Source organism: Alosa sapidissima, chromosome 1 (genome assembly GCF_018492685.1).
Source record: "Alosa sapidissima isolate fAloSap1 chromosome 1, fAloSap1.pri, whole genome shotgun sequence".
NCBI lineage: Eukaryota > Metazoa > Chordata > Actinopteri > Clupeiformes > Clupeidae > Alosa > Alosa sapidissima.
The window spans coordinates 857,501-880,049 of NC_055957.1; the positions used below are offsets into that span (position 1 = coordinate 857,501).

The following is a 22,549-nucleotide window of genomic DNA, read 5'->3' on the forward strand; positions in this document are numbered from 1 at the left end:
TAGTGGCATCTACCAGTGCGTCTACTCCTCCATGATCCTCAGATGGGACAAGTCTAACGGCCGGTGAGAATAAAAAAGAACAAACGGCGCGTCGGCTTTATCAGAAAGAATTTTTAAAATATGCATTCACTTGCCAAGTTAAAGATAACCTTGACCACCCACAATGTGTGATTTGCGGCGATGTTCTGGCGAATAAGAGCTTAAAACCTGTCAAAATGAAATGACATCTCAAAATACAGATGTCGGCTCAGCACCGTGGAGGAAAATCTCTGTGTCGCCGTATGCAGCATTCCTCCTAGAATTAACTTGCTATGTTCACGGAAGCATGCCCACCCTTCCCATTGAAATTGTTAAAGATAGTAAACCAGAAAAGGGAAATAAAAAAATACTGTTATTGTCATAAATATAATTAATGTAACGTTGTAGGCCTAATGCTGCATGTGTGTGTGTGTGTGTGTGCGTGCGTGCTTGTGTGTGTGCGCGCGCGCGCTACGCACATAGCGCTCTGATCTGATATGGCGGCAGCCTACACTTGTTTAATCGTGATTGTTTGGTTTTCTCGGTTCTTGTTCATATGGAGTAAATAAAACAAATTACTTTGCTTTCTAGTTTTTGCTTGATTTAGTTGTTAACGTTTGAGGGGGGTATTTGAGTAAGGACTTGGGTTTGGGGAAAGTGGGGTCGCCAGACCTCGCCATACTTTTTTGTGGGGTCGCCAGACAAAAAGTTTAAGAACCATTGCACTACACTACATTACACTGCAGAAGTAGTTCTACAAACAAGACAGTTTTAGCGATTAAAACGTTTACATTATAACAGGAAATGAACACAATGCAAGTGGCAACAGTGGAATAAGCAGGACAATGGAACAATACACTTATCTAGATGGAACGGCCCTCCGCTTCGTATTAACTTTGTATAGTCGAACAGCGTGTCATCCATTATCCCTTACTTATTGCATGGCCCCCCCCATGAACGGAATTCCACGAAACTCAGCATGCATTCAGAGGGTGTCATAGTGACCCCACAGGTTAAATTCTGTGCAGTTCTGAACACGTCAGTGGTTATGGGATGGGTTGAGATGGCCCCTTGAGACCAACATACAAAAAGAATGTGGTCATCCTAGGCCCTAGGTTCTCGAGATATTCACAGAAAACTGTGTCCGCCCTACACTCCCTTCGGTGGGTCCAGTCCGGCAGGGGGGCGACGGATCAAAAGAATTTCAGAATCCAACAATGCAGTCCCATGTGGTGCATGCATCAAATGCTCATATCTGATCTGTGTGCTATTTGTTTTATACATTTACTCACTTCCTGTAGGATGTGACGTTTTACACTGACACTAAGTGGTGCTACACCACAAGTATAAGTATGAGTATACTCTTTTGATCCCGTGAGGGAAATTTGGTCTCTGCATTTATCCCAATCTGTGAATTAGTGAAACACAAACAGCACACAGTGAACACACAGTGAGGTGAAGCACACACTAATCCCGGCACAGTGAGCTGCCTGCAACAACAGCGGCGCTCGGGGAGCAGTGAGGGGTTAGGTGCCTTACTCAAGGGCACTTCAGCCATGCCTACTGGTCGGGGTTCGAACCGGCAACCCTCCGGTTACAGGTCCGAAGCGCTAACCAGTAGGCCACGGCTGCCCACAAATATGTATGTAGGATACTATAATGTGCTTACAAGTAACCGATTTATGGCACGCATTTTGTGATATGTAATGGAACAGTTGACAAGTTATCCCAAAAATTCCTTTCAGCCTACTCACTGGCATGACCAATCCCTCCCGAAGATTTTTATTTTACTAAGATTTTATTCATGTTTAGTTCATATTTCGGAGTTTTTAGATTAGTGTATATATACAACTTTATGGTCACTGCACAAGTGAAATGCAGTTTTACATCTAACCAGTGGTGCAAATGAGTAGGCTAACTGACATGTCAAAAAGTGCATCCATGAAATGCGTCACTAGACCGTTCCATACACAGTAGCCTACTGAAGATTGCTGAAGGTCCGTGGCCAAAGCAGCCCTAATTAAAGTGTTGTGAAAGTGTCTGAAATAGCCATATGATGAATTTACATACCTTGCCATATACAAACAGGAAGTGTGATACATTTGCCACGCGTTGTTTGACATGGCTCACACTTCACAGATTATTAATTATTATGGTAAAGATGATATTTCATGCCCACAATGCATATTTGGCATAGCGCCACCATCTGGCAACAGAATGGCTATTACACTGGTGGCATGTGATCAATTTTAACGCACTTGAAATGTGTTGAAATCATGTTGAAATTGTGGACCTCCCTAAGACTATTAGGGCAGGGGGTCATCATGGAGTTGTGGACCTCTATTAGGGCAGAAGGGTCACTAAGACTATTCATCAGGCTGAAAGGAGTTTTTTGGGTTACTTGTCAATTGTCAACTTGTTAATTGTTGCACTGCATATCACATGTCATAAATTGGTTACTTGGAACCACATCATTGCACCCCACATATTTGTTGTGTAGCGCCACCTAGTGAATATCATATATATATATAGATCAGCAGCATCCTGCACCCCCTTATAGATCAGCAGCAGCATCCTGCACCCCCTTACTGTCCTGAACCCACTTACTGTCCTGCACCCCCTTACTGCACCCCCTTACTGTCCTACACCCCCTTATTGTCCTGCACCTGCACCCCCTTACTGTCCTGCACCCCCTTACTGTCCTGCACCTGCACCTCCTTACTGTCCTGCACCCCCTTACTGTCCTGCACCCCCTTACTGTCTTGCACCCCCTTACTGTCCTGCACCTGCACCTCCTTACTGTCCTGCACCCCCTTACTGTCCTGCACCTCCTTACTGTCCTGCACCCCCTTACTGTCCTGCACCTGCACCTCCTTACTGTCCTGCACCCCCTTACTGTCCTGCACCTGCACCTCCTTACTGTCCTGCACCCCCTTACTGTCTTGCACCCCCTTACGGTCCTGCACCCCCTTACTGTCCTGCACCTCCTTACTGTCCTGCACCCCCTTACTGTCCTGCACCTGCACCTCCTTACTGTCCTGCACCCCCTTACTGTCCTGCACCTGCACCCCCTTACTGTCCTGCACCTCCTTACTGTCCTGCACCCCCTTACTGTCCTGCACCTGCAGCGCTCGCTGCCCTGAGCTGCTGGATCCAGGTGAGTGTGTCTCACCTGCGCGGGGGCGTGGCCTGAACACCACCCTGAGGCCGCGGACCTCCAGAGAGCAGTGGTCCTGCAGCAGACACGCCCACGGCACCGTCAGCGAGATGGTCTGGATGAAGCCCTCGATCACCTCGAACGGCGCCTCCGCCGACTCCAGGATCTCATTCAGAGACTGGGGACAGAGAGAACAGCATGCTGGTCATCCAACACCTCACCATCACCAGCACGCTGGTCATCAACACCTCACCAGCACCAGACAGGACCCCAGCCTTGTCTTATCCCACCCACTCACCCACCATCAGGAGGCCCTACTCACCCATCATCACCTGCGCTAGGAGGCCCTACTCCCCCACTTACCCATCATCACCTGCGCCAGGAGGCCCTACTCACCCATCATGACTTGCGCTAGGAGGCCCTACTCACCAATCATGACTTGCGCTAGGAGGCCCTACTCACCCATTTATACAGCGGCACCTGCGCCAGGAGGCCCTACTCACCCATTTATTCAGCAGTACCTGCGCCAGGAGGCCCTACTCACCCATTTATCCAGCGGCACCTGCGCCAGGAGGCCCTACTAACCCACTTATCCAGCGGCACCTGCGCCAGGAGGCCCTACTCACCCATTTATCCAGCGGCACCTGCGCCAGGAGGCCCTACTCACCCATCATCACCTACGCCAGGAGGCCCTACTCAACCATTTGTCCAGCGGCACCTGCGCCAGGAGGCCCTACTCACCCATCATCACCTGCGCCAGGAGGCCCTACTCACCCATTTATCCAGCGGCACCTGCGCCAGTGAGCCGGTGCCTTGGTACAGGTCCAGACTGAGCTGGTCCAAGCTCAGCTTCTCTTGGAGGAAGTGGCCCAGGTAGCGATGCAGGAGGTACCTGCAGGCCCGCTTCTTGATGGACTCGGAGAACGGCCAGGGCATTGTGTCTGATGGTGGAGGCCGGGGTTTGAGTCAGGGTTCGGGTTTGGCCCAGATCAATAGAGCAACACACCAACACCTCAAGCAGCCTCGGTGAGACACCGTCCTACTCGATGCGACTGCAGACAGTCCGCCTGAGGATGATTACGATCAGGTCGCCATCTGAGCCGGAGGTCAGCCTCATCCCAGTAGTGTACAGGCAGGTGACCGGTAATTTTCTAGCAGGTCGGAGAAGAGAAAACAGCAGCAATGCGCCACATCCAAGGCAAGAGAGGACCTGCAATCCAAGATAATATTTAATAGAGAGGAAAATGTGTTATTGCAACACACACACCATTAGTAGGAACACTAAAGCAATCCACTAAACCTGACATGTTTCTGTCTGTTGGTCTAATGCGCTATACTGTATGTTCCCTTTATTGGTGACAATACTATACTGACTGCTATGTCATTCACACATTTTCCTTCCATAATATGAAGGTCTGGAAGCTGTAGATCGGACATCACAGTGTCTCGGTAGGCAAAGTGCAGTCACCTATTCAAACCATCTGGCTAACGCAGGCTTGAATATAGCTTCCAGGAAAATTTCTACATTACCAGTCAGCTGTTGGGTTTAACTGAAATAGAGTAACATTATCCTAACTGACGGGGTAACTGATTATACCAAGGACAGCAAATGGTGCTTAGCTCTCTACCTGTACACCAGCTACCAATACATCACCTCTCTACCTCAGATGATAACCAAGGTAATGTAAGCCAGCAGCCTAGCAATTCACCTTGTTTACAACTGCTAGGTAGGTCGTTCCTTTGGTCTCTGCTAGCCAGCCAGCTAAAGCAGATCTATGACCAGATGATGGCAAGTTAGCAAACATTGAGATGAAGGCGCTGTTATTACTGTTAGCTATTCGAGTGCACCGACACTGCAGCAAATTGCTAAGTTAACGACCACAGCACCACCTAAGGTATCGATACGTTGCTGTTATCCTTATGCGGTCTTCCTGGCTTAATCCTTACCAAACAATGAATTAAGTTAGCCACCTAACGTACCAACCGTTATCGGAATACTTTATTATAACACTGATGCTATGATTAATGATCTACACCTAGTTGTTTTAACAGCACACACAGATATTTTGGATAAGACAACGTTATAACAAAATACTGTTTTCTGTCTCGTTCAAGTCACCTCTCTACGAAACATGTTGAGCAATGATGAAGCCTCAAATAACATTGTCAGGCACCCTTTAAAAACAACGTTAACGGCAACTGCAGTTTCCTTAAATAACGACATCTAGTATATACGAATCATTATGTTAGTTCATCCATACAAAATCTACAAAAATATTGACACTGCACTAAAAGAATGAACATATCTCACCGATTGTGTCTATATTGTTTACAAACACTTTCATGACTCCGCACACAGCCGCGTAACTGAACACCATAGACGCCCGCACGCATGCTCCCCTCTTCTTCGGATGTTGCAGTGAAAATCCCATTAATTACCGCCGTCTTCAGGACTGGAGTGTGGACGCTATGGAATGAAGAGAAGGGGGGGTGTTTCTTGTCTTATATCACTCCCGGGGCATTTCTCTCTACAACGTTTGACTTTTACATTTCCAAAGTGTGTTCTGAAATAAATCACCTCACCAAGCCTCCACTAATCATCATTTTGGCCTCCAAGGGTAAAGGGCGCGCATCAATGATGCTCTCTGACATGAGCCGGAAGTGTGATTTTGGTTACGCCCATAGAACTGTCTATGCATAGAAGCATAGACATAATATGTCTATGCATAGAAGCCTTTGTCTGTGGATTACATCCGGAGGAAGTAAGTTCGTTGTCAACAAACCGACTTAAAAAGATACAGTGATGATTTAATGACACGTCTCGCAGTAACATTAGGTTAATTTCATGTCAGTATCCTTTTGTAAAACAGTATTCAAAGGAAAACGCCTACGCTTGTTTCCGTGGTGTATAGACAGATACATATTTGAAGCCTTTATCCGCTAACAGCAGTTAGTGTTAGCTTAAGGTAAGACTGCTTACTTACAGTTAGCACTACCTTGATAGGTATTTAACGTTACATGAATAATGTTTTGCAGCTGACGTTTTGTTCGGGTAGAATAACATTAAGAAGTAACGTTACTGTAATCGAACGCTGGTTTAGTTGTATCTGTAAACGTTCTCTGTTTTGTCTTACCAACAAGACATAAAACTTTCCAGAACAATCTGGGTAGCTACTGTTTATCTTTAGCATGTCGGGTGAGGGGAATGCATGCGCAGCTGGTTTTAATCTCATGGATATGGGACATATTTGTACATTACCCAACCTTCCACTGTGGCATGTCAATGGGCTTGTCCGTCATGTGACTGACTTGGTTACAGAATGGATTTCCATTTTTATGAATATGTGCAAAGGACAGTTAAATTGAAACTTAATAATACACCATTTACGTTTGTTACGGTGGCCCTTAAGTGGCAAACACCACCATGTCTATATGTCTTTTACTGTTTATACGGCACCACCTGTCCTTACTGTATATCTTATAGCACTTTTATGCTTTTTGCATTGCTGATTAGACGCAAACTGCATTTCGTTGTCTCTGTACTTGTACTCTGCACAATGACAATTAAGTTGAATCTTACAGTAGGCTGACGGGTGCAAATGACCGGCAATTTATGACAACACATGCAAATCGATAAAACATTTGCAAATAAACAACACACAAGCAAATTAAGAAAACATCTTGATCAATTTGATAACACATGCGCAGCATGCCAGTTCACACAATACACATTTCAGAAACGTGCTACAAATTGACAAACACATTGCAAATTGACAACACAAAACCAAATTCAGACAACACAATGGAAGTGTTTTTGGAGGATACTTTGAACACGTCTGGACACGCTTGGCGCCAATGAGTTAGATGTTGCACACTTGAAGCAAAATAGCGCACACAGCCACTAATACAGTATCTAATGGCTGCACTAAAAACACATCACTCATATCTAATGGCTGCACTAAAAACATATCACTAATATCTAATGGCTGCACTAAAAACATATCACTAATATCTAATGGCTGCACTAAAAACATATCACTTTCTCACATTACACGGTACTTTGTTTGTCTTCCTCTGATTCGTTTTATCAGAATATTGTTCATAAGTGTATCACTGCATTAATGGAGAGATACAATCTCACACTTGGAAATATTCAACCCTTTTTGTCCATTCCAAGATATTGTAGCAGTGTTTCCCATACATTGACTTATTTGTGGCGACCCACCACAATATCAACATTGACCACCACACAATGATTTTCCTGGTTGTACTAAATTGTGCTTAAATCTGGTTAGAATCATAACCGCTGCACTAATTTGTTAAAAACTGTTGCATTCAAGTTAATTCTGCAAACCTACACCACGAATAGAATTAAATTCAGTGGGAAACACTGTGTAGCCATATATTTACTTGTGTTGTTGCCTTTTGTAACCAGTAGGTGGCAGTGTAGGATAAGGAATAGTGCAGTTCATCTACTTCAGTAAGATAAAAACGAATCATTTTCTAAATGCTGTGCATGTGTTGTCAAATTGATTGCTTGTGTTTTGTCTATATGCAAGTGTTCTAACGATTTGTGTTGTCATAAATTGCAGGTCGTTTGAAACTTTCGGCCACCATAGAATCTAATCTAATCTAATCTGTTGACACTGTAGAATCTAATCTCATCTAATCTAATGACACTGTAGAATATATTCTAATCTAATCTGTTGACACTGTAGAATCTAATCTCATCTAATCTAATGACACTGTAGAATATAATCTTCTCTAATGACAAAAAAAATATTTGTAACGTCAGTCACATGATTGATTTGCTCCAGTGGAGTTTATAAAACTTTCCCTTTTATCAATTATTCTTAATTTTTAATAATGAAATTAGTCATAGTCCACACATTTTACATTACATTACATTACATTACATTACATTTGGCTGACGCTTTTTAACCAAAGCGACTAACAACATGGTAAACAGTAAGTTTTAGAACAATTCTCACAATTTTAGGACAGTTTAAAAAAAACATTAGAGTACAGTAGGAGTAAGTGCGTCGGTAAGTGCTGTTTTTAACAGTTACTTGTCAGTTTAAGAAGGCTGGTGAGTGCTAGGATCAGTAAGACTTGTTGTAAGTGTTGCTATGAGAGTAGATGTTCTCTAAAGAGCTGGGTCTTCAGGAGTTTTTTGAAAGTGGAAAAGGATGTCCCTGCCCTTGTAGGAACTGGCAGTGTGTTCCACCAACGAGGAACAACAGATGAGAAAAGTTTGGATTGGCTTGAGCGTACCGGTGGTAGAGCTAGGCGTCGTTCGTCAGAGGAGCGCAGCGGTCTGGAGGTAGTGTAAGTCTGTATTTGATTTGTGCGCAGGCGATGGAAGTGGACTACAAACTGGAGGACCCCAAGGCCCCGCTGGAGGAGAGCAGCGTGCAGCTGGGCGACGTGAAGGACATGCGGCTGGAGGCAGAAGCCGTGGTCAGCGACGTGATGTTTGCCGTCTCACACATGGCCGTCTCACAGGCGCTCAGCGGCAGCTCGGACACGGCCTACATCAACGTGGAGACGCGCGAGGGAGATCGCTACTGCCTAGAGCTCAGCGAGGCAGGGCTACGGGTGAGGACGCTGGGCGTGCGTGTAGGAACATAGTGACCTGACTGTGGCACCGTGTGTGTGTGCGTGTGTGTGTGTGTGCCTGTGTGTATAGTAACATAGTGACCTGACTGTGGCACCGTGTGTGTGTGTGTGTGTGTGTGTGTGTGTGTGGTGTGTGTGGTAACATAGTGACCTGACTGTGCCACTGCAGGTGTGTGTGTGTAGTAACATAGTGACCTGACTGTGCCACTGCAGGTGTGTGTGTGTGTGTGTGTGTGTGTGTGGTGTGTGTGGTAACATAGTGACCTGACTGTGCCACTGCAGGTGTGTGTGTGTAGTAACATAGTGACCTGACTGTGCCACTGCAGGTGTGTGTGTGTGTGTGTGTGTGTGTGTGGTGTGTGTGGTAACACAGTGACCTGACTGTGCCACTGCAGGTGTGTGTGTGTGTGTGTGTGTGTGTGTATGTGTGTAGTAACATAGTGACCTGACTGTGGCACCGCAGGTGTGTGTGTGTGTGTAGTAACATAGTGACCTGACTGTGGCAATGCAGGTGTGTGTGTGTGTGTGTGTGTGTGTGTGTGTGTAGTAACATAGTGACCTGAGTGTCCGCAGGTGGTGGGTCGCACCTTTGACCAGGTGGATGAGTCGCAGCGCTGGCCGCACCATGAGACGGTCTACTCTCTGCTGGACTCCCTCAGCCCAGGCTACAGGGACGCCTTCGGCAACGAGCTGCTGCGGAGGCTGGAGAGGCTCCAACAGAACGCTCAGTGAAGTCCACTCAGCGCCATCTCCACTCAGCGCCATCTCCACCCTGCACTCACCTGCCGAGGATCCAACAGAACGAGTGAAGTCCACCCAGCACCATCTCCACCCAGCACCATCTCCACCCCCAGCACCACTGCGGCCTGCGCTCACATACCTGCTGCCGCTGCTGCTGCCGCTACCTCACTTGTCCAGGAGGGGCTGCTGCTGCCGCTACCTCACTTGTCCAGGAGGGGTTGCTGCTGCCGCTACCTCACTTGTCCAGGAGGGGTTGCTGCTGCCGCTACCTCACTTGTCCAGGAGGGGTTGCTGCTGCCGCTACCTCACTTGTCCAGGAGGGGTTGCTGCTGCCGCTGGCTCTCCCTCTCCACTGCTACATCATGGCGACTGAGGAGGTGGACTTCTATGCATCTACCAGCTTTATTAAACTTCTGCCTGAAACATGAATATCAGAGGAATGAGACAGAAACCTGTCCTGATGCTTTCAAACACAGCTAACCATTAGCATGCACCCGCAGCTAGCCACTTCCTGCCCCAGGCTAGCCACTTCCTCCCCCAGGCTTCGGTGTGTCCAGTTTGCACAACGGAACACATAAGATGTCTGGAACGCCCTGCAGCCTTTGGGGAATGGTTAGGGTTAGGGTTAGGATTAGGGTTAGGGTCTATGCAGATGTTTAGGGTTAGGGTCTATGCAGATGTTTTGGGGGATGTTTAGGGTCTATGCAGATGTTTTGTAGAACGGGAGAGAGATGATGTCACGGCCCTATGGAATTATGGGAGCTGATTTCCCCTAACTCCACGGAGTTCCTCCTGGGAGACTGGCCCTGTAATAACTGACATCTGTTCAACACACACACACACACAGTTTGCCTGTGTCCCCCACGCAAACACACACACATACACACACAGTTTGCCTGTGTCCCCCACGCAAACACACAGGTAGTTCACCTGCCCAATTCCCAACTCAGTGCAGAATGACGGAACATTCCAGTGCCCTGAAGGAACGGTCAGCTGGCCTGAATGAAAAGCACATGCTCTGTGCTGTTAACGGAGAGGACAACTGTAGCGACACACACAGGGCCCTGTGGACGCGGCATCTCATGGGGATCTAACGGAGAGAACTGCTAAGTTGCTATGGTGATTGTCATGGTGATCTAGTCTCTTATGCTTCTTAACAGAGAGAACTGCTAAGTTGCTATGGTGATTGTCATGGTGATCTAGTCTCTTATGCTTCTCAGCTGCTCACCTATAACCGCTATAAAAAAAAAAAATTGTCCTTAGCAGGTTAGCATTGTTATATTGTATAGCAGGTTAGCATTGTTATATTTTATATCAGGTTAGCATTGTTATATTTTATAGCAGGTTAGCATTGTTATATTGTTCTAGTGTGCAGCCTGTTTGATGTGTGTGTGAGCGAGCGAGTGGGTGCATGTGATTTGCTGTGTTCCTCTGACCACACCCTGCTAATGTTCCTGATGTTCTGTGATGCGGTTCTGCTATGTTCCTGAGGGTGTGTGGTCCAGTTCCGTGTGATGACTGTATGCCTTTGCAACTGCTGACTGCAGTTTGATTGCTGACAGCTTGATAATATTAAAATGGTGTATTTCCAACGGACTTGTGGTTTCAATTTCCTACTTAAGCTGGAGGGAAAGCTATGAAGTCACATTTCACATTGTACTTTCCAGCATCAGAGTAATAAACGGTGGAATAAACAGAGTAATAAACGGTGGAATAAACAGAGTAATAAACGGTGAAATAAAGGTTGGTTGTGGCGTCCATCATTCCACGCTACACAATGCAGAGTGACCGAGGGAGGGAAGAGGCGACTCACTCAACCAACTGCTCTCTAGGAGATTTCATCCCACCTCACCAGTCCACAGCTTCCAATGCAGCATAGCTACGCATCCCACCTATAGATTAGATTAGATTCAACTTTGTCATTGTGCAGAGTACAAGTACAGAAGCATCTGTAGCCATCCCACCTGTAGCAGGCTAATGCTACCCTGAGGCCCATAGCCATCCCACCTGTAGCAGGCTAATGCTACCCTGTAACACTACCCTAAGGCCCATAGGCATCCCACTAATAGATCTCTGAAGTTCGCCTGCAAAAAGGAACCAAAGCTGCCATCTTTGCCCATATAAGGAGATCTGGGTGTTAATTGAAGTTGCATTGCAAGTTAGTTCTTCTAGGGTAGCAAAAATCAAAGTTTGCCATCTTAACGTACCAAAGATCACAGGAGCCACTCGAAGGCAGAGGACAAAAGTGTGTTGAGCAAAACGTCTGGCAGGGACGAAGAAGTCTGAAATGCAGAGTTTAACAGGTGCGATAATTCAAACCCCCCCCCCACGTTAGGAAAAGAATCGCAAGATACCGGATCTTAAAGATGGAAGCTTTTTTGTAGGTGAACTTCATGCTACCCTGTAGGCCCATATCTCTGCTGTAGGCTAATGTTACCCTGTAGGCCCAATGCTGTAGGCTAATGCTATCCTGTAGGCCCAATGCTGTAGGCTAATGCTATCCTGTAGGCCCAATGCTGTAGGCTAATTTATTCTACGGGTACGGATCGGTTCTACAGCTACAAATCATCCTACAGGTAAACATATTTTACCATTACAAATATATTCTACAATTACACATTCTTGAATTTCCCCAATAAAGTATCTATCTATCTATCTATCTATCTATTCAATATTCTACGCACAAAAATCTTTTCTGCAGGTGCACCACCTTAGGGATGAGAAGTGTCTCATATGTATTATGCTGTATGAAAGGCAGCAACTGTGGAATATATTTGTAAGTGAAGGACGAGTAATGCTTAAAATCATTCACAAATCAGTTTTAGTTACAAATTCTGATACACACAATACATGAGGCGCTTCTCATCCCTAAGGTGGTGCAAAAGTCTGTGCACTTGCAGAAAAGATTTGTAACTATAGGACAACTTTTTGTGCATATAATATTGATTTGTAATTGTAGAATATATTTGTAATGGCTGAAAAAATGATCTGTACCCGTAGAATAGATTTGTAAGTGTAGGGCATATTTGTAATTTTGACAATTACTTGTACAGATCATTTTTACAGTTACAACACACACACACACACACACACACCCCTCCAGTCCTGACTGTGCAGGTTTCCGTTCAGACAGCTCTGTTTGTGGAAGAATATTATGACGCAAAAGTTTTGTACGTGCGTGTTTGACTTAGACTTTAAAATACAACAAAATCCCCCAAAGCTTCAAAAGTAGCAGAATTCTTTATTAAATGGAAGTAAAAAGTCTTAATTAAAACAGAGTGGCAGGGTTTTCAGACACACATCCTCGTGATGATGCTGACTACACAGCAGTCAGAGAAACAAACAAACAAACTAAACATACAGCCATTAAAATTCAGGACCAACAGACTAGTGAACAAGAGTGCATTGATTCCAACAACGACACCACACACACGTCACTGAGGATCAAGCACTCCGGATTGGCAGCAAGAATGTGTGCAAACAGTAACACGTCATCAGTTACATCACCATAATCAACACAATGTAAAGAAGGATTCTGTTAAAATCTACGAGTGAAAAATAAAAATTAAGAGCTGAAATTTTAAAATATCTGATCATACAAAACTGTGAGCCCTTCAGTCTCCCAAACCAAACGTTCCGCGCGTTCCGTGGCCTCAGCTGACGATCTGCACGGGGAACTTTATGCAGAACAGGTCCTTGTTGTTGTCGTCCCTCAGCTCCCACTCAACCACCAGCTTGAGCTGCAGAGAGAAGAGATGCAGAACAGAGAGAAGAGATGGCTGATTAAGAGACGATTCAGAACAGGGTCATTTCCTGGAGCCGACTCCCAACGATGAATTATTTACCCCATGTCCATGTCCGAGTGTCTCATTGGCATCACACACAAGTAACGACAATAAAACAGTACACAAATTATATTTATTTCCTCTTATTGCTTATTCAGAGAAAGTTTATGATTTGACATTATGGACACGCCTATTTAGGAGTCCGGAACTAGTGCCATTTCATTCCATTGGTGAATCCCTTTATGCTCTTGGTAACTTTGGGAGAAGTGAATCAGTGTGGTCACATGACAGACTGATCACATGACTGCCCCTCACCATGAATCAGGTCAGAGAGCAGAGAGCCCAGATTAGGGAAGTTACAGTTGGTTCAGCACTTCACAGATAAGACAAGTTACAGCTACACGTTTCAGATTCCTTTTGCAATACAAATCAACCAGCAGTTGTTATTCTCGGTGGAGTATTTCAACAGCAGTGGTAGTTCTGCTGAGGTAGTTATAGCAAAGTCCCTCCACTCTGTGGCAATATTGCAATGCATTTTGGCCACTTATCGGGTATCTATTTCGGGGCAGAACTGCGCGTGTGTAAGGCTTCACGACACCAAACTCACTCCAGCTGCGAGATCACAACACATAATTGGCACAATGTATTCACACATCAACTTTTGGTGGCGGAAGGGGGGGGAATATGTGTAGATGGCTGCCATGTTTGCGTTACAAACTAACCCCATACATTTCTATGGGAGATTCTTTGTGTGTCTCCTCATTAGAGTCTATAGTGAGGTACTTAAACTGCAGTGGTGGTTATGCTGGGGTACTCACCCTGGGGCATTAGGGGGAGCTGGGGCATTAGGGGGGCTGGGGTACTCACCCTGGGGTACTCTGTCTTCACAGGCAGCTGGTTGACGTAGTTGTAGCTGGCCTGCTTCTGGATGGGGCAGGAGATGCCACATTCGCAGCCGTCCTCGATGGGGATGGGGAAGGGGACGGGCACGCCCGCGATCACGCCGTGCACGACCGCCTTGCTGGTCTGACTCGACACCTCTGCAGGGGTGAAAGGTTAGAGTTCAAGGGTCATTCAGCTGTGGCTGATGCTACACACCCTGAGAGGAGAGCAGGGGACTCACCGCTGTTGAAGGTGACGTTAACGGCGTAGGACTGGCCTTTGTGCAGCTGGCAGGGCTGCTTGGGACAGGGGTGAATGTCCACCAGAACCACACGACCCACCTCTGAACCTGCAGGAGGGCACACACACACACACACACACACACACACGTCAGGTCAGTCACCACAAAAACACACACATTACTCACCATGCTGCAGCTGGAAGATCTATTTTCAGAGAAAGAGGAAGCAAATGTATCCCAGCATGGAGTTAACCTAACTGTTTAGGGTACAGGTCTCTGCCGGTCAAGAAAACGTTAAAAAAAGCAAAACAAAGCTTAACAAAGAAACTATTGTAGGCTGCATCATACCGGTGAAGGCTACACTGACCCATGTATTAAAAGATACAGCTGGAAACTAGATTCTAGAGGTTTATAGACGGATACGTCAGTGGTGACCTTTTTATGAAATGCCTGGTTAGGCGGACACGTATTTACAAGTTACAAATCACAACACAAATGCTTAGGTCAAACTAAACCATAATATAGCGAGCAAAGCTATGAAATATATATTAAACGCATTTATTTACCACTTTAGTTTTCATAAATGAGCGACTCTGCATATACGTATTTCAAAGTGAGTCACTCCATGTTTTAAAACGCTAAACATATTTACCACAATCCAGAAATTTCACATGCTCTGCGTATGCGAGGGCAAGGAGAGGCAGCAGCAGGACGCAAACTTCGCGGATCGCCATTATTCACACCGGCTCCAAATAATCCCTCGTCAACAGGAACTCGCTGAGTAGCTGCGAAACAATGCGGCAGTCAGAGCTTTCAGATGACACCTGGCCCAAGTTGTCCTTTGGATGTGATATTTAAACAGTGCTACCGATCATATGACTGAGGTGAGTAAACTTCGCACCCCGCCCACACACTTCTGGATTTGTCAGGAAGCCACACACAATTCCCATTTAAATCCAATCACGAGATAATTATGTTAACTTATACAATGCCTATAAGTAATGCCTATGTAAAGCTCGTTGATTTAAGTCTTGTTAAAGTAACAAATAAGTTTTTAAATGTTCCAGCTGACTCACTTCACCACAGCTCGCGCTAGAGTCCACCGTCGACAGCAAACAATTTCCTGCTTATCCAGAGTCAGGCAGCGTGACGAACATTTACGCAACGCCGTCGTGATGGGCGTGAGATAACCCAATCACATAAGTCATTAACAACGGAAGCGAAAGATGCGAAGTTTCTCTTAGCCAATCATATTGCTAGGAACCTACAACAGCGTTGATCCTGCCCAGAGCAGTTTGTTGTTGTAGAAGATGTCACTTGTTCGTGGCATAATGCTAAGTGCTACTAGGTCAAAAGCCTGGAGCGTCGGAAGGTAAATTGTGAAATGACCTAAACTTGTTTTCAGCTGCATTAAGTACAGTGTTTTGCAATGTATAGATAAGCAAATAGATCCCAACAAGACACCGTTTCCATAGCTTCTCTTGGATTAGCAGTGCGAAATTAGCTATCATGACGCCACTAGCTAGCTAGGTGGTCACGTTAGATAATGACTGTAAGACTCAAGTTTAAGTAAAGATACCTATAGTATAAGGTGACGTTAACACGTTCAGATAATATGCTGTGGTAGAAAAAGAAGAGTGAAACTTGGTTTGTATTCTATATTTCCCAGCTAATGCATAAAGTAAGTTATGGTAATTACTTGCCTGCTGTCTGTAAACAAATGTGACTTTCATGAACGGGCCAAGCGCTAACATAACATAATAATGTCGTCATCCAGTATTCGCTGCACATTGTGCTGTCAGAGGATGTATCGGCTAACGAGGCCGCTAAAAGCGTTTATCTGCTCCTCAGAGCGTCCTCAGCGCTTCTGTACGCGGCTGGCGCGCCGGGCAAGGCGTTGGTGCAGCCTTCTCAGATGTCCCCGCTGGTGTCCACCTTTGCCGCGCAGTACAGCAGCGCGTCAGCCCAGCGGCAGCCCGCGCAGCCCGCGTACGAGGACAAAGTGCGGCTCAGCGAGTCGTGCGTGAAGGTGAGAAACGCCCGATCAGCCCAGAGCCTAAAGCTGCCCACCACCAGTCTTTTCAGAGAAATAGATCAGAACGTACTGACCTCTGACTTGTTTCTCCTAGAACCTCTGTAGGAGCTAAAGAATACAAGAACAGTATTTTAATATCAAATTCAATTTGAACTGTGCTTGGAAGTTAAAATGAAAGGGGGGGGGGGGGGGCTCTGTGTCCTGCATTTCAAATAAAGTGCACGCCTAAAACGTCTGTTATAAACAACGAACGAATGAGTGAGACGGTTCAAACATGGCCAGCCCCAGGCAGACTAGCCTTAAAAACTTTTTTGAGAGGCCAGACGGATTATGGTGAATCGGTAACACCAGAAGCCTCAGATGTGCGGTCAGCTCCATAAGCTACATAGCCTGCCTCCATAAGCTACATAGCCTGCCTCCATAAGCTACATCGCCTGCCTTCAGTTTTCCTCAACTTGACTAATTAAAGCAACACCAAAGCACTTTTGCTCTGTCGCACGCACGCTATTTGTTTATCCAGCACTGGCTTTGCAAATAACATGTCCACAGACAAGGTAGAGTATGTTGCATGATTTATGAAAGTATGATGTATTGCGACTTCAGATGCAAGTCAAATTTGTAGTTTCTTATGTCTCATTCTTATTCCATCGAACTACAAATCCGCTACCCGATCTGGCAAACTTACATAGTGCGGTTATAGCCGATAGAGGGCCGCGAAGCAAATGCAGAAGTGCCGTTCACCCTGTTACGAGTAGATGAACCACTGAAACGATTTTGGAAACATTTTAAGGTCCAAAAAAATCTTTGGTGTTGCTTTATGAAGCGATAATAGGATATTTGACCGGCATATCATCAAAATGTCCGGAAATCGAAACCTTCTTTGAGAGTGTGTTTGTGTGTGTGTGTGTGTGTGTGTGGGTACCTGTCATTGAATGTGTGTGTGTGTGTGTGTGTGTGTGTACCTGTACCTGTCATATTGTGTGTGTACTTGTCGTATTGAGTGTGTGTCTGTGTGTGTGTGTACCTGTCGTATTGAGTGTGTGTGTGTGTGTGTGTGTGTGTGTGTACCTGTCGTATTGAGTGTGTGTGTGTGTGTGTGTGTTTAGCGGCTGGGGGAGATCCTGGTGAAGGGGGAGTATCTGTCATATTGTGTGTGTGTGTGTGTGTGTGTGTGTGTGTGTGTAGAGGCTGGGGGAGATCCTGGTGAAGCTGGAGTATCTGTCATATTGTGTGTGTGTGTGTGTGTGTGTGTGTGTGTAGAGTCTGGGGGAGATCCTGGTGAAGGGGGAGTATCTGTCATATTGTGTGTGTGTGTGTGTAGAGGCTGGGGGAGATCCTGGTGAAGGGGGAGTATCTGCGCATCTCAGTAGAGGGTGGCGGCTGCTCCGGATTTCAGTACAAATTCTCTGTGGACAACAGCAGGAACCAGGACGACAGGTACACACACACACACACACACACACACAAGTGTACACACACAATAATGTAATGTGTAATGTGTGTAATATCTTCTCTGTGTGTGTGTGTGTGTGTGTGTGTGTGTAGGGTGTTTGAACAGGGTGGCGTGGGGGTGTAATGTGTGTGTAATATCTTGTGTCTGTGTGTGTGTGCAGGGTGTTTGAACAGGATGGTGTGTAATGTGTGTGTAATATCTTGTGTGTGTGTGTGTGTGCAGGCTGCTTGAACAGGATGGTGTGTAATATCTTGTGTGTGTGTGTGTGTGTGTGTGTGTGTGCAGGGTGTTTGAACAGGATGGTGTGTAATGTGTGTGTAATATCTTGTGTGTGTGTGTGTGTGTGCAGGGTGTTTGAACAGGATGGTGTGTAATGTGTGTGTAATATCTTTGTGTGTGTGTGTGTGTGTGTGTGTGTGTGTGTGTGTGTGTGTGTGTGTGTGCAGGGTGTTTGAACAGGATGGCGTGGGGGTGATCGTGGACCAGGAGTCTCTGGAGTTCGTGAAGGGCTCGACGGTGGATTTCACGCAGGAGCTGATTCGCTCGTCCTTCCAGGTGCTGAAGAATCCGCAGGCTGACCACGGCTGCTCGTGTGGCTCCTCCTTCTCCGTCAAGCTCTGACCTTTGACCCCAAGCTGCAGGTCAGCGTTGCGGAGGGGTCGCGGAGAGAGAGACCCCTGCAGTCTTCAGGCGCTGCTTCACAGATCAGACTTGGTACTCTCTCACCTTGCAGAAGAGAGAGTGATTCCACCTGCACCTGCTCTTCTTCAATTCTAATCTATTCAGCTATTCATCAGAAATAAATAGAAATATAGAAATAAACATAAACATAATGGCATCAGCACATTCACTGCATTGTAAAGTACGGGGTCCTGAATGTGAAGTAACTCTGAGCACGCAGAGTTGGATGTGATCACTAAGCTCCGCCTCTGTCCTTTGTGATGTCAGGAGACGTGAGTGTAGATATGAAAGTGTGTAAATATATTTAAAGTATTAAAGTGTGAAATATAAACAACTTCTCCATTTGATGTTTGTTCAAATATCCCTCAGTAACACCTTGTTATTCATTTTGGCAGAACTCTCACAATCTGAAACAGACAGACGGAGTTTTGGAAAGTTGCAAAGCGTCAGACTGAGTTTACAAACACCTAGAAGAATACTGGTGAACAGTCCGGTTCTACGGAACATCAGAAGAACAGTCAGGTTCTACGGAACACCAGAGAGCAGTCAGATTCTATGGAAGATCGGGAGAAGTCAAGTTCTTTGGGACAGGGTACCCGCAGGGTCTTAAAAGTATTGAAAAAGTCTTAAATGTAATATTGTCAAATTAAGGCCTTAAAAGACTTTCATGTCTTATTTTTCCCCTTGGTAGAATTAATGGATACCGTAACACCAATTATTACACGGCTCTTCAGAGTGCTGCAGAATGCTCTATTCACTTGAATAGGGCCTTCCCAACGTTCGGTGGTCTGCTAATTCTCAATAACAGACCGTTGCTAAGTATAACAGACCGCTGTCAAGGAAAATGGGCTTTGTGCTTCTATTTCACATCTTTCATATCATAGCCTAGGCTACAGTGGGCAGTGCTTTGACTTGGCCAGCTTCACTCGCGGTCCGCGCGCGGGATCACGCAACTTTAATTTGTATTTTTCCAGTGACACTGCAACGACGCTGCAACAACCCAAACAATCGGTAGATGTCTCAAGTGAGCAGGGTGTCTCATAAAAAGAAATGGAGCCTGGAAAACCCTACACAGACTTCACTACAGACTTTAGTAGACTGGTTTAGAAATAACTTAATAGCCAGAAATATGTCTGCCCTGCCCTAATAAAGAAATATTTGGTTAACTGCGAGTGAATCCCGTTTGCAGCCGTACAAGAAACGCAGGACTCAATTTCGCTCCCTGCTCCACTTAAAAACCATCCCACTGCAGTGAAATCACTCCATGCTCCCTCCAATTTAAAAGAGGGAGAAATAATCTACAAGCCGAATTGTCACCTTAAACAGAAAACTTAAATCCCAAAGAACTAAGAGCAACGGCAATATATTTCACTCAGAACATTTATTTTAAAAAGTAGTGCGACACGGATAGTGCAACAACAAACACGCTTGACAACGTCAATACACATAAGCCTAAAACTAAAGGGATCAGTGGGATTAGTTGCCTAAAGAATGCAGGCTTAGCATCCAAGTTTTACTTTAGCCTTCTACTAGATATGAAGCATATTCAGATTGCTCACGTTTTTCTTTGCTCTCCGTAGCACACTCTCATGTTTCCGCGAAATGTGTCTTCTTAAATTACAAAATGAATCCTTACTCACTGAAACTGTGTCACCACATGGTTATTCTTGCTCTACATTGTTAGTATCTAGTTGTTTTGTAGGAATAGTACACTGACTTATCAGTTTCCTTTCTAACAGTAGCGTAGCCAGAAATGTTCAAATGGGTGGGAACAGAAAAAACAGGTGGGCAAAGCCAATCTGATTGAACATAAGAGGCCAAGATTAGATTAGATTAGATTAGATTAGATTAGATTAGATTAGATTAGATTAGATACACCACACAAGCATTAATCATAGGCATGCTATATTTATTACATTAAAAAGGAATTTATTGAACGCATTTGATCACAGCTGACCAATTCTGCAGAAACATTTTAAACTGGACCAAAACAATGCATGAATGTAGCTTCTGCGCGTCACATGAAACACAATTGAGACAATAAATTGACCATATTGGACAACTGCAAAGCCTTATCATAGGCACGTTACATTCATGACATGAAAAGTGGAACTTAGAACGAAAATGACAAATTACGCAGTCGGCTAGACATTTGAAACTTGCGCTAACCCAGTAAACAAAATAAAGTCCTGGCGACGTCCCCTAAAGGTCCCCTGGCGAACGTCACCTCCTCGACATTGTGTAGGGTTCCCTTTACGTCCCGCGGACCTCTGTTCGGGAGGTCTAAAAGACGTCCACGAGACTTTGAGAGGACGTCCTGTAATGGTCACCGCGACGTTATGCGCGCAACGTTTATTTCCGCGATGGTAAAAAAAAAAAAAAAAAAACATGAAGCGCGATTTCGTATGGTAGGCTATTACAGCGTTGCTAGGAGAGAAGGAACATGAACATGCATTAACGACTTGTTCTACAACTACACAATCAACTTCACTCACCTCATATTTTCACGCATGTATGAAATCACGTCCTCCGAATGCATTACACTAATGCTGAGTAGACATGGACATTTATACCGGGATAGGATGTGCTGCTTTCACATCTACGGTGTCATTTTCTTAATAAACTAATATGACGTTTTAATGGGCATATCCCGTAGCATATTGTTCAAAACATCATCAGAGTAGGCCTAGGCTAGCCTAAGATAAATTGTTCAAACCATATTGTTTCAAAATATTAAAAACTAATAATAGCCAAAAATACTAAATAAATCGCAATGCATGCTGGGAAGCAAAACTCAACATGAAATAAAGTACATGAAACATAACTAGAATGCATTACGTTATATCCACTCGTTTTCTTGGACCTGCTGTGATCAAACAGGGACAGTCTATAAATGTAAGCCTATCTTCCTGGAACATTGCAGATAAAGAAAAATGTATTGTTTTCTCTAGGCTATGAATGCTCTTTGTAGCCAACTTTAAGATGAAATAAATAGATTCTGATGTTTCTATTCTATATCATTGTTTTATTAATAAACAGTAAGGCTCTGGTGAGGCAGAGAGCTTCTGCTCCTCGTTAGAAATCTCATCGGATATGTGCACTCTTTGCTGTTTCCACAAGGAGCTGCTGTAACATTGGGGACAGCTAGGCCTATGCGTGACACTTTTAAACGCGAGCATGCGTCAAATAAATTACAATGACATTTAAACAAGTCATGAAGAAGCAGTATCCTTAATTCTTCTGCAATGTAGAGCTAGATCGTTTTGCTTTACAAATTAAGTAGTCACTTCTGTTGCTAGACAACCCTAAACAAATGCTACGTGGTCTGTTTTTAACATTTCTCTAGTTTTATTGCATCGTATTCAGCTCCAAAAGCGGGTTCATTCCCAATTCGGCCGTGTGTATGTTTCTGAAAATAAAACAGATAATAAGTATGTGACTACGTTAAATAAACCACTGCCTATTTAGAGCATGTTACATGCATCACGTAATGACAGTTATCTGAAGAAAAGCGCATTGTAGGCTAAGCCAGAAGATAAGAACAGCGACTTTGTTAACGTTACACCAAGCATCACATCAGCTACCATTTTGATAAAATCCCTTCCCTAGTTTGTAACGTTATACATTAACGTTAAACTCAAAATGTATGTGCTACATAATTCAGCATGTCTGCATGAATTATGTAGCACATATACATTTTGAGTTTAACGTTAACCCTTTTCCCAGTTTATGAAGTTGTGCGTATATGAGCAAAGTAGACATATGGTTCTACTTTGCTCATAGACGCACAACTTCATAACTGTATGATATGTTGCCTTAGACTACGGTAGGCTAATGCAGCTACTGCTAGAGACTATTAGTCATCCCCAGACGTGTAACATGAAGTCGTGCATGGATGTGATGTCTCCGTCCTGCAGGCGGTAGCCACAGCGCTCTC

General features: G+C 44.9%; 4 protein-coding genes across 11 annotated transcripts in view; 2 read left to right on the top strand and 2 right to left on the bottom strand.

The window, feature by feature from the left end:
• Nucleotides 1-5,815, bottom strand: part of atg2b (autophagy related 2B) — a 61,390-nt gene extending 55,575 nt beyond the window's left edge. Inside the window, exons 1-3 of one of the 2 annotated variants that reach the window (XM_042086055.1) lie at nucleotides 5,487-5,814; nucleotides 3,950-4,385; nucleotides 3,191-3,353 (exon numbers count right to left, since the gene is read on the bottom strand). In XM_042086055.1, coding sequence (XP_041941989.1) covers nucleotides 3,191-3,353; nucleotides 3,950-4,111 — 325 coding nt within the window. In that variant the 5' untranslated portion in view covers nucleotides 4,112-4,385; nucleotides 5,487-5,814. Of the gene's footprint in view, nucleotides 1-3,190; nucleotides 3,354-3,949; nucleotides 4,386-5,486 lie in introns of both variants that reach the window. The other variant, XM_042086047.1, reaches the window with a different exon arrangement.
• Nucleotides 4,781-11,127, top strand: LOC121705376 (gsk3b interacting protein). Of its 6 annotated transcripts, XR_006030779.1 has the most exons (4): nucleotides 5,866-5,937; nucleotides 8,531-8,773; nucleotides 9,368-10,810; nucleotides 10,854-11,127. XR_006030779.1 is itself a non-coding variant. In XM_042086337.1 (3 exons), exons 1-3 carry the CDS (start codon nucleotides 4,843-4,845, stop codon nucleotides 9,524-9,526), a joined length of 414 nt encoding a protein of 137 aa, XP_041942271.1. In that variant the 5' UTR covers nucleotides 4,781-4,842; the 3' UTR covers nucleotides 9,527-11,127. The 6 variants fall into 6 exon arrangements, 5 of the variants coding, with proteins under 5 accessions (XP_041942271.1, XP_041942261.1, XP_041942276.1 ...); XM_042086337.1 differs by lacking the exon at nucleotides 5,866-5,937 and adding an exon at nucleotides 4,781-4,854 and having other exon boundaries at nucleotides 9,368-11,127; XM_042086327.1 differs by having other exon boundaries at nucleotides 9,368-11,127.
• A 1,629-nt stretch (nucleotides 11,128-12,756) lies between these two features.
• On the bottom strand, nucleotides 12,757-15,629 carry LOC121705409 (NPC intracellular cholesterol transporter 2-like). Of its 2 annotated transcripts, XM_042086382.1 has the most exons (5): nucleotides 15,520-15,629; nucleotides 15,096-15,228; nucleotides 14,444-14,551; nucleotides 14,188-14,360; nucleotides 12,757-13,275 (listed from the first exon to the last, which is right to left on the bottom strand). In XM_042086382.1, the coding sequence occupies exons 2-5, from the start codon at nucleotides 15,175-15,177 to the stop codon at nucleotides 13,189-13,191; spliced, it is 450 nt and encodes a 149-aa protein (XP_041942316.1). In that variant the 5' UTR covers nucleotides 15,178-15,228; nucleotides 15,520-15,629; the 3' UTR covers nucleotides 12,757-13,188. The 2 variants fall into 2 exon arrangements, with proteins under 2 accessions (XP_041942316.1, XP_041942306.1); XM_042086372.1 differs by lacking the exon at nucleotides 15,520-15,629 and having other exon boundaries at nucleotides 15,096-15,511.
• An 87-nt stretch (nucleotides 15,630-15,716) lies between these two features.
• Nucleotides 15,717-18,943, top strand: isca2 (iron-sulfur cluster assembly 2). Its single transcript, XM_042086277.1, has 4 exons — nucleotides 15,717-15,815; nucleotides 16,295-16,472; nucleotides 17,800-17,915; nucleotides 18,378-18,943. The coding sequence occupies exons 1-4, from the start codon at nucleotides 15,754-15,756 to the stop codon at nucleotides 18,550-18,552; spliced, it is 531 nt and encodes a 176-aa protein (XP_041942211.1). The 5' UTR covers nucleotides 15,717-15,753; the 3' UTR covers nucleotides 18,553-18,943.
• Nucleotides 18,944-22,549: the final 3,606 nt, after the last annotated feature.

What these genes read in the sequence shown, in the direction of transcription:
- LOC121705376 (XM_042086327.1), top strand. Translation starts at nt 5,869, where the DNA reads ATGCATAGAAGCATAGACATAATATGTCTATGCATAGAAGCCTTTGTC. An exon ending in GTGGATTACATCCGGAGGAA is followed by an intron (nt 5,938 to 8,530) that starts GTAAGTTCGTTG and finishes ATTTGTGCGCAG; the next exon opens with GCGATGGAAGTGGACTACAA. An exon ending in TCAGCGAGGCAGGGCTACGG is followed by an intron (nt 8,774 to 9,367) that starts GTGAGGACGCTG and finishes GAGTGTCCGCAG; the next exon opens with GTGGTGGGTCGCACCTTTGA.
- isca2 (XM_042086277.1), top strand. Translation starts at nt 15,754, where the DNA reads ATGTCACTTGTTCGTGGCATAATGCTAAGTGCTACTAGGTCAAAAGCC. An exon ending in AAAGCCTGGAGCGTCGGAAG is followed by an intron (nt 15,816 to 16,294) that starts GTAAATTGTGAA and finishes TCTGCTCCTCAG; the next exon opens with AGCGTCCTCAGCGCTTCTGT. An exon ending in TCAGCGAGTCGTGCGTGAAG is followed by an intron (nt 16,473 to 17,799) that starts GTGAGAAACGCC and finishes GTGTGTGTGTAG; the next exon opens with AGGCTGGGGGAGATCCTGGT.
- LOC121705409 (XM_042086382.1), bottom strand. Translation starts at nt 15,177, where the DNA reads ATGGCGATCCGCGAAGTTTGCGTCCTGCTGCTGCCTCTCCTTGCCCTC. An exon ending in TAACGTCACCTTCAACAGCG is followed by an intron (nt 14,361 to 14,443) that starts GTGAGTCCCCTG and finishes TCACCCCTGCAG; the next exon opens with AGGTGTCGAGTCAGACCAGC. An exon ending in TGAAGACAGAGTACCCCAGG is followed by an intron (nt 13,276 to 14,187) that starts GTGAGTACCCCA and finishes TTCTCTCTGCAG; the next exon opens with CTCAAGCTGGTGGTTGAGTG.